The 15,495-nt window shown below is 43.4% G+C and overlaps 1 protein-coding gene across 1 annotated transcript in view; it reads right to left on the bottom strand.

Annotated features, from left to right (window-relative positions):
- ptch1 (patched 1) overlaps window positions 1–15,495 on the bottom strand; it is a 49,358-nt gene that overhangs the window by 28,547 nt on the left and 5,316 nt on the right. The window contains exons 3-7 of the mRNA XM_031728203.2: window positions 3,620–3,809; window positions 2,657–2,726; window positions 2,455–2,546; window positions 984–1,182; window positions 735–856 (exon numbers count right to left, since the gene is read on the bottom strand). Coding sequence (XP_031584063.2) covers window positions 735–856; window positions 984–1,182; window positions 2,455–2,546; window positions 2,657–2,726; window positions 3,620–3,809 — 673 coding nt within the window. The remainder of the gene's footprint in view (window positions 1–734; window positions 857–983; window positions 1,183–2,454; window positions 2,547–2,656; window positions 2,727–3,619; window positions 3,810–15,495) is intronic.

The raw sequence follows: 15,495 nt of genomic DNA, 5'->3' as shown, positions 1-15,495 counted from the left end.
ACACAGACACACACAAGCAGGCAGGCACGCACAGACACTCTAATGACCCAACCTTGCCAGGAAAAAACACAACCACAAAACACAAACAACGCACCCCACTGTACTCCGTGACCAGTATGTGTGTTAATGTGTGTGCGTGTGAGTTTGCCTTTGAGCATGCATGCATGCATGCATACACCAAAAGTGCATTTTAGCCTTAAAGTAGGAGGTCCACAAGCAAAAGATGTTACTGCTGCTGTAGCTGCTGTTGAAGAAACCTTCTTATTGGAATCTAAATACATTTTTGATTTCTATGCAAATTTCATGCTTTCTACTTATATAAACATTACACAAAAAGTGCCAGACTTTAATTTGTTCCCTTGTCATGCGTTGAGCTTGTATGTTGTCGGACGGCATACTACCTAATCTTTAGGCTTTTACCTGATTCTTGTGCTGGAATTAAGTCCACATATCGCTGTATATTTGGATAAACTAGCCAGGCAATACATCACTCTGTGCATACACATGTGTGTGTGAGTGGGTAGTGTCCAAGCAGAGCAGCCAGAGCTGAGCAGGAACAGCTGGAGCTCTAAGATTTCACTGGAATTTGCTAATGACTGCAAGATTTATAGCACACAGCACACACGCAAATGTGCACGTGCTGCACAAGAGAACAAAAAACACACAGTCTGTCCAGAATACGCGCTGTCACGATTACTACAGTGTTTACGAAGACGCAAGTTCGGTTATGTTACCTGAGCAGGGGTCCACTGCCGTTCTTGGTGGTCCCTCCAACAATCAGTTCCTCCTGCCAGTGCATGTACTTCCTGGCCAGACCATGGCAGCCTCCACTCAGAGCCCGTGCCACATCGAATGGCTGGAGCAATAAAAGCAATAACTGTCAACAACTAATCTCAAACTAAACACTTTACATTTGACTGAAGCACACTCCACACTTATTCAGATATTCCGAGCCAAAAGCTTGAGGCTTGATGCGTGCCCACCTTAGTCGAGTTCTTATTGGGCGCGGTGCGGGGGCAGTCGGGATCGACAGGGTTCAGGCAGGGTCTATCCATGTAGCCGTGCCCAATGTCCGCTTTTTCTAACATCTCCTCAAAGTATTCCACGGGATAGTTTAGCTGTTGCAACTCCTGAAGGAACTCCTTAGGGTCAAAATTGGTCCACTGCATAGGTTCTTTGCCTCTGCAAAGGTTAAAGGCAAAGGTTAGTGCGCTTTTATGATGCTAGGTTTCTGTTTCTAAGAATAGCTGTATTTGGATCCCCAAAAAGTGAAATTTTATAGTCAAATGACGATAAATTAAAAACAACTGTATCCATTAGAGTTCACAGACCAACACTAGATTCAACTTCTGGCCTATCTGGATGATTACTACAGATTACCTTACACCTGTTTGAATGAAAGGTTTTGTTTTATGTTCTTAAACATCATCTGCCCATCATGTTTTATTTCTCATTCCAGGGAATAAAACCACAAAAAGATAAAAAGTTCAAGGCGACGAAAACAGGCACAATTCTGATAACGATAACTAATCTCTTTCTTGCTAGGTAATAAGTGGCGATAATTTCCCATCATGCAATAGCGGAGTTCCTGCTCCAACCCAGACCTCGTCCCTCTATGCTCTCTTTTCCTCACACATTCCGATCTCTCTTTTTCTCTCTGCCATTCAGACGACATTGTATGTGCTTAACCAGGCTTGGGTTATTATTCCCAGCCTCCCAACCAGAACATAGTAAAAACCTTATTTACCATCTAGGTCCAGACACTCACACTCACACAGATAGACACACATCCACGCACTCTGATGATGGTGACTCAAGCTGATACACCTTTACACATCGACAGAAATGCATGTATGCACTGATGAAGACAGCGCACAATATGGCCATGCGTAAACACATGCAAAGGTAAAGGTCTGCTGAGTATTACTGTAGCAGCAGGCCATTAGCAACAGAACGGCCAGACAATGGTGTGAGGCCCAGGGCTCGAGAGAAACCTTCGCCAGCGATACGCATGCCAGCAACCACTACAATAGAGCCTTCAGAGGGGACGAGTTCAGGACACACACACACATACATACACACACTTGTTTCTCTGTGGTGTCTCTTTAGATGGGTTGAGTGTGTTAGAGCTGCCGCTTATAAAAGGGGCTAATGCAAGATCCAAAGATTCACATCTCTTGTCATCTCTTTCTCATTATCACATTGCCACTGCTAACATACTGTATACACTACCGTTATGAGCTGAGCTCAGCACTTTAGGTCTTATTGTCCCAACATCATCTGAATCAGTTTGCCAACTGGCCTCACAGTAAATAAAGCTATTATGTGAGCCCAATTAGGATTTGATCATTTGACCATAAGCTTGGAAGAGATTGGTCAATCCAATGACATGTAGTAATGATCACATCACAAATGCAGATTCTGTCTAGTCAAAAAGAGCTTTTAAGTACTTACGGGAGATAGACTGTTCCAGACTGGAGCTTGGCCCCCTCCCAGAAGCAGTCCAAAGGTGTGATGATGAGGCAAGGATGTAGCCTTTCTATGATCTAAATGGTTGAGGAAATAATAGAATTGACAAACACTGCCGAAGTAGCAACAATACAGAGATACAAAGTCAAAAACACAAATCTCTACACACCTGCTGGTTGTGTCTCACCTGATTCAGGTAATGTGTTTCTGTGACTACTTCCCCTGATTTGTAGCATAAGTCTTCTAATTTCCATTGTCTGAAAAGGAGAAAAAAAGAGTGAAAAAGTCACTTGGATGAGTGACGAAACTTTTCTCCCAATGAGAATGCTACGTCCAGAACAAAAGTTTAACTTTTTCATCACCACTTAGCACCACGAGTGCACCCAGGATCAACTGAACAAGGAATAATAAAAATATATCCTTCATCATTACGAATTTCTTTGTGTTTGTACACACATAATAATTGCTATATCTCATCATGTACAGCAATGAATTCACTCAGAGATTACCACTTGAGGTGCATTGATATTCTTAATTGATTACAATCTTTTGTTTTTTTTGCTGATTCTAGTTTTGGCCGATATGATTTTGTTTAAATAAGCACAAGAGCTGATAGCATACAGAAAAAAGTTTGCACATGTGCACCAGGTTACAGCACATTTCAGCACTCCTACTCGGACATATCTCAAAATAAATTGTTCCAGCTTGTAGGATAGAGCTTTTTTCATAAAGTGAAAGTGTATTGCAGTATATCCCACTTCATCTTGCATGTTTTCGATTTTTTCTGCAGTTCTGCAATCACACCTCCAAATGCTAGTTTGCAGGAGGGTTACTCCACTGTTGGGATCAGCTTATTCATTTACTTCCAACAATGTTGAATAAGCTGAGCACATCATGTCAGCGTTGGAGCTGAGAAATGTTGACTGAAACACAAGTAAGAGAATTTACACCTGGACTGGCAGAGCTATAACAGGGCTACACTCACAGATTACTGGCCACTGTGTTAGAATTAAGAGGAAGCCAGATACAGTTATTGGACTAAAGATATTAAACTTGAATTAACTTGTCCAGAATTGGAAAACATGATCCTTAAATACAAAATGACAAAAGGCACGACTCGAACAGAGGGAGTTATGGAATAGTAGGTTACCTGTTATAAAGGTAAACATGAACTCTGCTGGCTCGCATAGCTGACTCCAGGTGCTGCAGGAGCGCCTCCACAGTTAGAACATTGGCTCCCTCCTCCCGCGGCGTCTGGATCATCAGCTGAGGGTTAAACATGGCCTCCTCGCCTATCTTCTGTCTTGTATACTTGAGTTCCTGGTTCACACGCCCGCCAACTGGACAAAGAAGAGTGAAGTTACATATTTAAGGCTTGTGTAAAAACATCCAGACCATTATTGTATTTGATTCACAAAATCGTATTTAGTAAAGTTAAAGGTTAAGAAACCCTGCATGTAAGGGTTAGGGGCCAGAATTGTGCTGGCTTTGAATATGTGTTTAAAAAGTCTGTGTTTTTCTGACACAAAGGCACAAATATCTGCAAAATATAGACACAGAAAAGGTTAAAACACTGACTTCCCTTCCGGTTCTTCGTGTAAAACAGGAGTACACCTGTCTAGAAAACATCACACTACTACCAGATTCATTCCAGATCATGCATACTTTTTTATTTTAATGCATTATTTTGCTCTAAACTACAAGGTAATAATAATAATAATAATAATAATGATAATAATAATAATGAGCCTTTAACACAGGACATCTTGCACACACACCAACAGCACGGTGTGCTATAAAGTCTGCGACTCACACAAGTGATCCCCTGCTCGTTCTGCAAAGCAGACCCAAAGACATCACAGCCTGTCTGTGACATTATCTGACTTGTATCTTAAATAAAAGCACTCTCCTCACAGTGAGCCTGTAACACTACAATGGCAAACATCCCAAGTCCTTTGAGTCCACAAAAGCAGCATCACCTCAACAAATCCACATTTCACAAACAGCTCAGTGTTTCTCCTCAAATTTGCTAACTTGTCAGCAGCGCCAAAACACGTTGTCTGCATGTGTGTGTGACACTAGTGTGTGTGTGTTTGATAGAGAAAGGCTGTCTTCCAGGCTTTGCTCCCAGTATCGTGGTGAGACTAAGCCCTGTGCGTGCGCTCTGAGCCCTGAGCTAGCCCGAGCTACAAAAGCAGCCTTTCAGACCTTTTAGCTGCCCAGCTCCACCCCAGTACATCCAAGGAAAGTCTGGCAAAGTATCCCTCACAAACACACACGCACACACATAAAAACACACATGCACGCAAACAAATGTGGGCATGCAAGGATGGGCAAAGATGGGTAAAATTACAAGGCAAATGAAATTTTAGAAAAGTACCAGAATTGTTTACGTTTTGTGTTCAGGTTTAAGATCCGTGTGTCTTCATATGCATCCCCCAGTTTGGTGCGTCTGTGTCTAATTTACAAGCTGATGATTTGAGCCGTTCAGTCATCAGTGACTAAACGCTTAGCGAAAGCTCGAGCAATTTATACTCATCTTATTTCACTTGGTCACCGAGCCACACACATACACAAAACAAGAAAACTGTCCAGTGAGAGAGCCGACTGTGTGAAAAATCTGTAACATTTTATTATGCCTTAATCCAATTTAACAATTCTGCTCAATCCGTGTAACAGTGGGCATGGATTGAATATTTTTAGTCTACTGTAATGGCATTAAAGTTGAACATAAGCATGCCTGTTCTGCTGGGCTGGACCACCCAGTCAGACCAAGGGAAAAGGGAGAGAGGGGCCATGTCTTGGGGCATTAGGAAAACACATTTGATTTCTTTTTTCTGGACTCAAACAGCATTCCTATCTGAACCTGTCTGAATGCATGTTTATAATGCTCATCATTAATAGCAGGCCTAGGCTAACTGGAGCGACATGCTTTCCGCTGCTAGGCCAGCTACAGAGGTCCGTTACACCAGCCCTCCCTTCAAAGGAAAGCGCATGGAACTGATTAAGATCTGACGCACACTGACAGCGCACTAACAAGTCGGCTTGTCTGATACACTCAACGCTCAAAGGCAATGCTAGCCCGAGGCTTGGTTTAAGTGCACTGCCAGGAGGGGACAACGGAAGCACGGGTATATGGAAAAAGGTGCATCCATCAATCAATACCCTTCTACACGTGTGGAGATGGCGCGGGGGGGGGGGATGGGAGGATCGAGTTTAGAAAGAACCCACTGTCTGTTTTGAACTCTTTCCAAGTCGTGGACTGCCACCCAAAGATCCTGAGTTTACAGCAAGCAGCGAGGAATGGGACAAGTCAAAGGAATGTACTCTCCCGCTACAGGAAACAGCACATTACAGCCTCAGGCTTCGAGAATTCCACACTTCACGAGGTTACAAAGTTTTGGGGTCAACACTCACACAGCCTTGGGGTGAAATTAACACCCCAGCTGGACCAAGAAAACATGCATGTGTGTGCGCACACACTCAGCATACGTGCAAGCATGTGCACACGAGTGTGCGTGAACACACAGCTGTGTTTCTTCAATGACACATATTCCCATATTCCTTCTCCTAAGAAAACTGGTTGACCCCAGCATGTGTTGATATCTCGAAGGTGTCCCGCTCCAGGCTCAGCTGCTGAGACCAAAACAAAGTGGAAATAATTTTCAATCCCTCCCCTTACCGGCCTCGGTCTCTGACGAAAACAAAAATCATTTGTAATGTTTTAGAGTGACATGAAAAGTACACATCCAAAATAGATAATTAAGAGAGTCTGATTAAGTCGAATTGTACTATCCATCAACTGGTTTTGAGCCAAAATGCTTTCATTCCAATAAATCACACCACTTAATAAATATGTTCTGACAGAACTGGAATCAGCAAGCTGCTTTTTGGTTTTCAAAAGTCCAGTTTCTTCACCTGTGTTCATGAACTTAGGCTCCAGAAACTTGTGACAGAAATGTTTTATTATTTTCTGACTTGTAACAGATCAAACTGCTAATCAAAGTAATCAGCAGCATATGACTAGTTAGTTATTTAGCTAATCATGTTCGTATTTTTTTTTTTACTGAGTTAGTGCGCACTGTTGACTGCATGGGTTTGTAGTGTACCAGTTATTAGCGATTAATGATTGACAAACGATACCAAAAACCTTAGAAGAAGAGAAGAGAAGAGAAGAGAAGAGAAGAGAAGAGAAGAGAAGAGAAGAGAAGAGAAGAGAAGAGAAGAGAAGAGGCCTATGCTTGTCACTGTAGTGGAGCCCTCGGTGTGGGTATTCAGCATGTTGCATAACATTAACCCCTGGTCCCCCTATTCTCAAAGTAGAGGAATGGCGGGGGGTGGCGGGCACCAAAGGAGAGAAAGTAGGTTTCTAAGGAACTGACATCACCCCCTTCCTCCTTTCAGTTCTGAACGCCCCCTCCTCATTCTCATTTTCTCTCTCTCTTTGCTCTATTCAGCTCTACACTGTGATTGGCCAGATCATGATGGCAATCAGCCCGGCCCCTCTGTCAAAGCCAGACCACCCCCCATATCCTCTCGCCAACTTTCTCTCCTTTCCATGCAACACACAACAGCTTGGCCCCACCCCAGCACATCTCTTATGTCTGACAACGGAAGCAGCCCACAACTTTTGAGGAGAACACGCACCACCGGCGGCACACCACTCCTGCAACTGTGCATGATGCTGGTATAATTCCAATCCCAATTATGTTCAGTGTACACCTGAACATATTTACACATCTATTAATAAATAGTCCGAAACACCTGACCTGCTGCACTACTTAAAGATTTGTGACACAATGTATTATATGTATTTGCATGTGGCTGAACACATCTCTGTATGTGTGTGGGTGTGTGTGTGTGTGTGTGTGTGTGTGTGTGTGTGTGTGTTTGCAGAGAACGGATTAGCTGGATTAGCCCTCCATCCCAGCAGGCACCCCCTATGGTGAAGAGGAAGCCCCCCAAAACCAGGTCATCTCACTGCTACCAAGTCTACAGCGACCTCCCAAAATCTGAACCTCCAGTACTATCAAAGGGATAAAGAGACGACCACCCTATGAAACTACAACGGCATGTACTTTAAAAGGTGCTTTAAAAGTTGTGTAAAGAAAATCAAATGTAAGTTGATTTACACTGAAAAGATCTTTTAAACTTGGGAAGTGACACCTGTTGCATGAGACAGAAAAATGATGCTTTCATACAAGAGCTTGATATTTTGGGTTTCTCTGGAGTTTAGCAATACTGGTACCTGATAAATATTTGGAAAGGTATGAAAGGTTCTTTATACCTTACTTTGGTTTTTCAGAGTGTTTTCAAGTTTTCCATAAGCTGGTATTAAAAGATCGATATTACTGTATTAAAGAACTATAACATAAATATCCCATTTACCTACATACTGAGAACCTTAACCTAACTTTTGTCCTAAGTGAATTAATTCAACGCACTGAGCACAGGCACACACATCTTCATAGCAGGTCTCACAGTGGATGATGTAAGCCAGAGTGAAAACCAAGAAGTGAAGTCAACAGGATTGCGAACTTGAAACATTATTGTGTTAATACTTGGATCTGAGGAAGAGGAACACTTCTGCAGAATTCTCAAATGGTGGTTTTCTTTCTACCAACAGTCTTTCTCGGTCTGACCACTTAGTCAGGGGTGAAGACTTGTTCGTGGAGATGCTCAGTCAGTGATAAGAAAACAACATCCAGACCTTCTGACACTAAGGTGATGTAGGCAGTAGAGCAGTTTGCCAAATCCTCCTGTAGGCTTAGCAGTCAGACGAGGGTTTTCATTTTCTGTTTTAGCAATCCCATGAGCAGTACTCTTGTCAAAGTTCGTTACTTGATCTCCACCGGTTCTGTATACTGCCATTTCTTATTACATTACAAACTGCAAAAAAACCAGCGACCTACAAAACCTTTGCAGTTTTCTAGCAACACTCCTATAAACTTTCAGGCAGCTGCTTAGAGGCAGCCTTGGGCTGTAGGAGTCCTAAATCCTGAGGCAAAGTTTGAGGAGTATAGAGAAAAATTACATAACTCTTTCTTTCTTTTTGTCCTCCAACATAAAATTGCACAAGAGAAAATAAAAACATTTGTCTTTTTTAAAATGATAAGAATATTTCATCTTTAACTCCATGCCTTTGGACAAGAGGTCATCTTTTTCTCATTGGTAGTTCAGTTATGTTTAAGACATAGTTTTGTAGAAATATCCCATAAATCTAATAACAGGGCTATTTAGACTATGGCTGATTTTTAAACTTTCTCATGAGGTTTGGAAAGAGAGGACATACTGATATAATAAAAATGCATCTGTTACTTGGCTATCTTGGTCATTTATTTGAACTTGCTTGGTATCTGCTCCTGGTCGCACTGCTCAGGTAGTTTCCCACAGTAGGTCTGTCCAATGACCTCTCCTACTTCCTGTTTGTCTCCCATTCAGCTGCTACTGTCAATCACCTGCTTTGATCACTAAAAGGACCCCACCTGTTTCTGTCCTCCACCATTTGTCTGCTTTCTCTTATCCATCTGCTGCCACGGCTCTGAGTTGATCTTTTTTCTTAGATTTTCCCGCTGCTCCCATTTTCTGTAGGATATCATCGCTGCAATGTGACAGACCCTCTCAATAAAAGTAGAAAAACATCAACACATCTATGCTAGAATGCATTTGTTTATCACTTTATACACCGATCTAAAATATTTAGCTGCAGCTAGGTGAAGAAAAAAAGTGCCACAGATTTCTGTCAAAGCATTGTCAAAATCTGTTAGAGAATTGTTGAACTGCAGGCGGGCACAAGATTATGATCAGCCCGCCACAGGAACAAGCAAGAAAGAAATGCAGGCTTTAATCCAGGAGCACACAGAATATGAGGACAGGGTTTGACGAGAGGAAAAAGAGAGGCAGGAACTGGCAAAGGAGATGCCAGTGTGTAAAGAGATGCAAAAGGCACAGAACAACTTTGCGAGCAGGAGAAGGAGCGCTCGCTGCAGCAGCACGCACAGCAATCCACAGAGCATTAACAGCAGTTTCGAATGTTCGCTCTGCAATGCAGGTGTGCACACAGCCACAAATATGTGGTGAAAGGCCTTACTGGGAGCCGAGACCCTATCTGACCCGTGGTGAGTTCCCCTCACTTGTACTGCTCTCCCTCCCTTGCACTCTCTTTCCCTCCCTCCTGTCAGCTTAGAAGAGGAGGGGGCTGCCACACAGAGAGGGGAGTGTAAAACAATCGTGGTCAAGAGCGGAAAACTGTGAAATAAAAAAATGAGAGAGTGACAGAACGGAGAGTGGAAGTCCTCGGACTTGCAGCTGTAGCCGAGTGTCTCCTCATGCAGCAGCGCACCCCCGAAGCACTCCGACCGCCGACACAAGTGTGACACCCCAGCTGCCAACCACTGCCCCCAGAATCCCCACCCATACCACCAAACCTCACCCCCCAACTACTGCATTACCATATGTATAGCTCCCCTCTCCCCTGATTATGCTAATCACCTGTCCAGCCTCTGCAGCCCCTAAAATGGGTGTATTTAGCAGTCGGCTGGCTCCCAATGCAGCTTCCCCTGGGCCCGAGGTGTACATTCACACACTCCTCAATGGGCAGATTCTTCCACGTTGCTGCCTTCATTCAGGTCCCTCTCTCGCCTCTCCCACCCCCCACGAAAAAAAAAAAAAAATCCTATTCAGTGCCAATGGATTCAGAGAGCTGTGGAAAGAGTAGTTGGGGAAGAAAACATTGACAGAAAGTCTGTGTTCGTAGCATGTGTGCATGCAGCGGTTGTAGTTCAATTACAAGTAATGTCATAATGCAGCCAAACAGACATAGCAGATCTGAAGCCACAATCATTAAAGCTTTATAAACTCTTCAGCGATAGTACACCTCTTACTCTGATGAAGTCTAGCCAATTTTACCCATGAATTCTGTACAACTTTTAGAGAATCAAACTGAGTTATCATCTACAGTTGTCTGCTTCATAAAACTGTAAATATTCTGTTTGATTTTATAGAGGGACCTGCTTGAATGCAATGCGAAAGATGCACCACACGTTACGCTCACTCACTAGCGGTGAATGCTGGTGATAATTGTGTGGTTTCACACATCTGTACAATCTGACAGCACACGTACTTTGTACCAGGAAGCTGGCAGGTAAAGCCCAGTCCAATTAAACTGCAGCAGATATTCTGCATTCTCAGGTGTGTGATAATGAAGAAAAAAAAAAAAAGACTCCAGGACACAAAAAAGCAAAAAAATCTGTTAATTAAAACTCCCCTGTATTCTCACATTCTGTATTCTTCTGCCAGTACCTGTCAAATTTAAGCCAAGTGAGTCTCCTCCTCTTACTGCATTTACAGCCTTGTGATTGGCCCACAACCAAACCATAACAGACCGTGACATGAGCCTCAACAACCAATCTCAACTAGCTATCTCTTTGTCATTTCCTGTAAAGATGGTCAATGATTTCAGGTATCCCAAAAAGAAAACCACACATTCTTGAGTGTGCAATAAAGGACAAAGTAAGACAAAGAAAGACCAAGAGAATCTGTATTTGTTTTATGAGATTAACGGTTACCACCCTCATAATTCAACTGTTATTCCATCTTACTAATAAATCAAGGAACCTCTGAACTTGCATCTGTTCTGCACTCATCACAACAACCAGTCGCCCAGTCTGTTTTAAACATGGGCAAACTTAGTGCACTGCTGGGAATCTGACTTGCTCAGATTCCCAGCAGTGCACCCACCGAGTTTAAAACAGACAGGATGTTGAGGTTATTTGGATAAGGGGTGATCTCATTTTTGCATTCAGGGCATCTCGTGGACCGTCTGTGTCTTGCTTGCTCGTGCAGCTTTCTGGGATGTATCCATCACTTTGTGCCTGATAAAGGTAAGAGTGAAATGCACTACAACTATCTATGAAAAATTAAGCATTTCTCTTTTTTTGTTAATGGCAATTATCATCTACTTTATAAATTCAGCAAATGCTGGTTGTTTATACTCCATTCTGTTATGTATAGGTGTGCAAAACAAACAGAGCCAAACTTTTACAGAAGGGCGGATTATAGTTACACCAAAAACAATCTCAATCCATAGTAAAAAGCCTAGAAATACATATTAAATGATCATTTGCACACACAGTGAATGTATAGCTAGCCATAGCAGCGTGACAAAAACGCAGAATTTAAGTGAAATCAGCGCTAGTATAGACACAGACTCTACTAGAAAACGCCTGCAATTTGTTCTTCTTGCTGAATTAACTGCTGACAGCCAAGATAGATTTCCTGATTTCTTTTGTTTTCTTCTGGAAGAGGGTCATGCACTGGGGGTGTGTGACAAAATAGAGAATGACACATAGTGACTGATAAAACCCAGTACGACAGGAAGAGTGCAGACTGAAAGACAGCACAGTGGTGTCCAAACTTAAAAAGCATTAGAAGTATACAAAAGCTTCCCATTTCTGGGCTCCTGTGATGGACTTGAAACCTGTCCAATGTACTATAAGCAATACTTATTGCTCTGTGTTAGCTCCAGTAGGCCCTAGACCCTCTGCAACCTAAGGTGGGTGAGCAAATAATAAAATGGACAAATGCACAGGTCCAAAAACACTGGAGTAGTGCAGATGCCAGGGAACAATGAAGTAGAAAATGTTTAAGTGTAAACATGGTCTTTATAACAGCCAGTGCTCTTTATGCAGATAGGTTACAGCACAAGAGACGATTTCACTCAGTTGCATACTGATTCAATCTGGAGCTCCAAACTTTTCAATCATCTGACAGAGGAAATGTTATCTTTGTATCTTTATGTCTTGCATGTGCATGTGTGGTACTTGTGTAACTGCCGTGGTTGCCAGATTCTATGACGACGTGCTGCAGGAATTGCAATGAAATATACAGCTACGTATGTAACTGTGGTGTGCCAGAGGGGCTAAAAAAAAAATTTAAAAAAATACACACACACACACACACACACAGTTGGAAATGTTAGCGAGAAAATTTCTCTGCTCTGCAGTCTGAGAAGCATCAATCCACACCCCAATCTCTCTTTCCTAGTGTACGGTAGGCACTGCAGCCAAAACACAAACACACTACTGCTACTATACTCTTGCTTCTTCCCTCACTCAGTCTCCTCTCCAACACACACGCACACAGACACACGCACACACACACTCTCCCTCTGCTGTTTTGTACAGAAGGGTGTTTCTCCACCCTTCTGGCAGTCATCGCTGTGAGGGAGGGAACAGAGGAAAGGGGAAGAGGGAGGGAGAGGAGGCGAGGGGAGGGGAGGGAAGGGAAGGAGGGAGGCCAGACCACCCTGCTCTCATGGCAGGGCTGAGTGTTTACATTGCCGTGGCTCACTCTGTAATACATCTGGCATTCTGAGGCCACTCTCTCTCCAGCCAGGGACGGGGGAGTGGTGGTGGTGGTGGTGGGAGGGTGGGGGGCAGGAGGGGGGAAAGGAGGCTCGGGTAAAGAGAGAGACCTTTCTGGCAGAGAGGAAAAGAGAGGAACAGAAGAGAGAGAGAGCGAGAGAGAGGGAGGTAGAGGGGGAGGGTAATTCTCTCCACAGTCTCCTGTGGTCGGTCATTCGCAGGGCTCTGGTTTTTGAATAAGAGCGCCTGAAAGAATGCAAAATGTAAACAGAGTGCTTGGAGGTATCTCAGGATGTTGTTTGTGAATGGGAGCATGCTTGCCTTGGGAGCACACACACACACACACACGCCCGCCCGCACACACGCGGGGAACACTTGACGAGCAAATTTTTTAATGTTATTTCACATTCACTTTTACCAGGTAGGCCTAATATACACAAAGCTGTTTTCAAACGCCAGCTTGAGAAAACAGCGCAGCGAGTCTGTGTACAGTACCAGAGGCGCAATGTTTCCCCACACTAAATCCCTCACCAGCCAGCCTGCACTTTTCATCAACTCGTAAAGTTTAACACAACACACTGGAATGTTATTCCTTATAGAGGGGTTTAATCATGTTTGTAGTGAACTGATAAACACAAACTCAGCAGAGTGCAGTTTGGAACAAGCGCGCATGTGTAGGTGCGCTCACGTTTGAGTATTACTGTATACATTTGATGTCAGGGAGCAAAACTGATGAGGAGAGAAGAATAGATGACTCTGTGTCGTGTATGCCGCGCTAACTAGGGAGAAATATTGCTTGTGGGGGGCGTTTGTATGTTTGATCGCTTGCTGCTGCTGCTGTTGCTGCTGCTGAAAGAAAGCTGCAGGAGGTGTAGTGTGAGAGAAAGAGTGAAAGGGAAAGAGAGAAAAAGAAAGATGACGGGAGAAAAAAAGAGATAAAGGGAAAAAAAGATACTACCAAAATAGACTGCCATGCCAACCCTGCTCAACCACCCACTCATTCACAGAACCAAAACTCCAAAGCCTCTTTCTGCGTACATGTGTGCGTGCACATGCACCCATGCATGTATCTATGCTTGTATACACATCAAAAGCTGAATAATTCAGCCATGCAAACCACAATCCTCTCAGTGGAGACACCACATTCAGGGCACTCCTCCTCCTCCACAAAAAAGGATGTCAAGGCTTCTTCTGCATGCACTTAACATTATACTGCACCCTTTTCCACTGCCATTACCAGCAAAACAACAAAACAACCACCAGCTCTGTTGACTCAGTTCTTAATCATACTAGATACAAAACAGACACGGAGAAACGGGCAAGGAATGGCTTTAGAAAAAAAACACAACAACAACAACAACAACATTTGATCCTATCAGACTGGATTTTGAAACCTTAAATCAGGCTGCACACAAACATAGCCTGGCACCACTGTAACTGTTACCATACTGATTTCAGGGACAAGCTAAAGGCGCTCCATTTTCAATTTAAAAGGAAATTAAATTGTGAAATTTCTGCAGTATGACTTTGAAATTACTCCCTCTGTGACATGTCGCTCCTCCAAGTGTATTCTGTCGTTGAAGCTGGAATGATGATGTGCGCTGTTGTAGCACTTGGATATTTATTTGACATAAAATTATTATACAGTAATTCAGAGATTAAATAAAAAATAGATTCACTGCCCTCTGCTGGAGAAGAGATTTTAAAAGTTTGATCAGAAACTCACAAAACTGAATCATCTCACAATGAGAAAAGAGTGCAAACTCGAAACAAAACAGCTGGCACTGAGGCGCTCTATTATACAGTAGGCATACACATGCGACATGCCCGCACGTGAACATATACAAACAGTGACTGGTGACAGCTGCGACCTTTGCTGCATTTCTTCCACCCCCCCCTCCCACTTCTGCTGTGAGTCTTCACTCTGCACCCAGGCCACAGGGTGAGTATCAGGTGAGGTTTTAAATAGTGGGGCCTCTACAAGATGACCTCAGGGTCTCAGGGGTCTACCCCCGTGGCCCCCGGCCTCTGCACTTATGCCCCCCAAGAAAGCGCTCCGGGACCGAGGCCCTCCCCTCAGTCTGCAGCCTTGAGACTACAATCCACTGCCCTATGCCCCAGTCCCAGCCATAAATCTGGAGACCACAAGCTCTTTTTAAACTCGAATCATTCATATAATTGCCATACATTTGATATCAGACACAACTGTCAGGCAATTACACTCTTTTTCCTTCTTGGTAATCAGTTTCCATAGGGGAAAGAGATTCGATTTTCCCTAACCAATCATTAGGGAGCAAAGTGTCTGACTGGATGTAATATATTTCTAGGTCAACACTGATGTGTAGCCATGTCAACATGTCAGTGGTTTTAAGATTGGAGCAGAGCTAAGTTAAAATAATCTCTGACATCGGTCGATACTGCAAAAACATGCCCTTTACGTAGGAGTCGCCAGTGTTAACACGAAGCCTCCGTCTTCTCCTCCAGTTACTGCTCTTCACTTATCCTTCATCAAACCTCTTTGGTCCACAGATTCACAATTCTGGACCCTGAGGTGTGATGAGAACAAAATGCACCCACTCAATGCCTGCTTCATCCTCGCTTCAGTCTAGGCTGAATCTACAGACTAAATAAAACTCCAGCCACGATTACCGCACAGCTCCAC

Source organism: Oreochromis aureus, linkage group 12 (genome assembly GCF_013358895.1).
Source record: "Oreochromis aureus strain Israel breed Guangdong linkage group 12, ZZ_aureus, whole genome shotgun sequence".
Lineage (NCBI taxonomy): Eukaryota > Metazoa > Chordata > Actinopteri > Cichliformes > Cichlidae > Oreochromis > Oreochromis aureus.
Note: the sequence above shows the minus strand (reverse complement) of the source record. Positions and strands in the feature narration are given on the sequence as shown.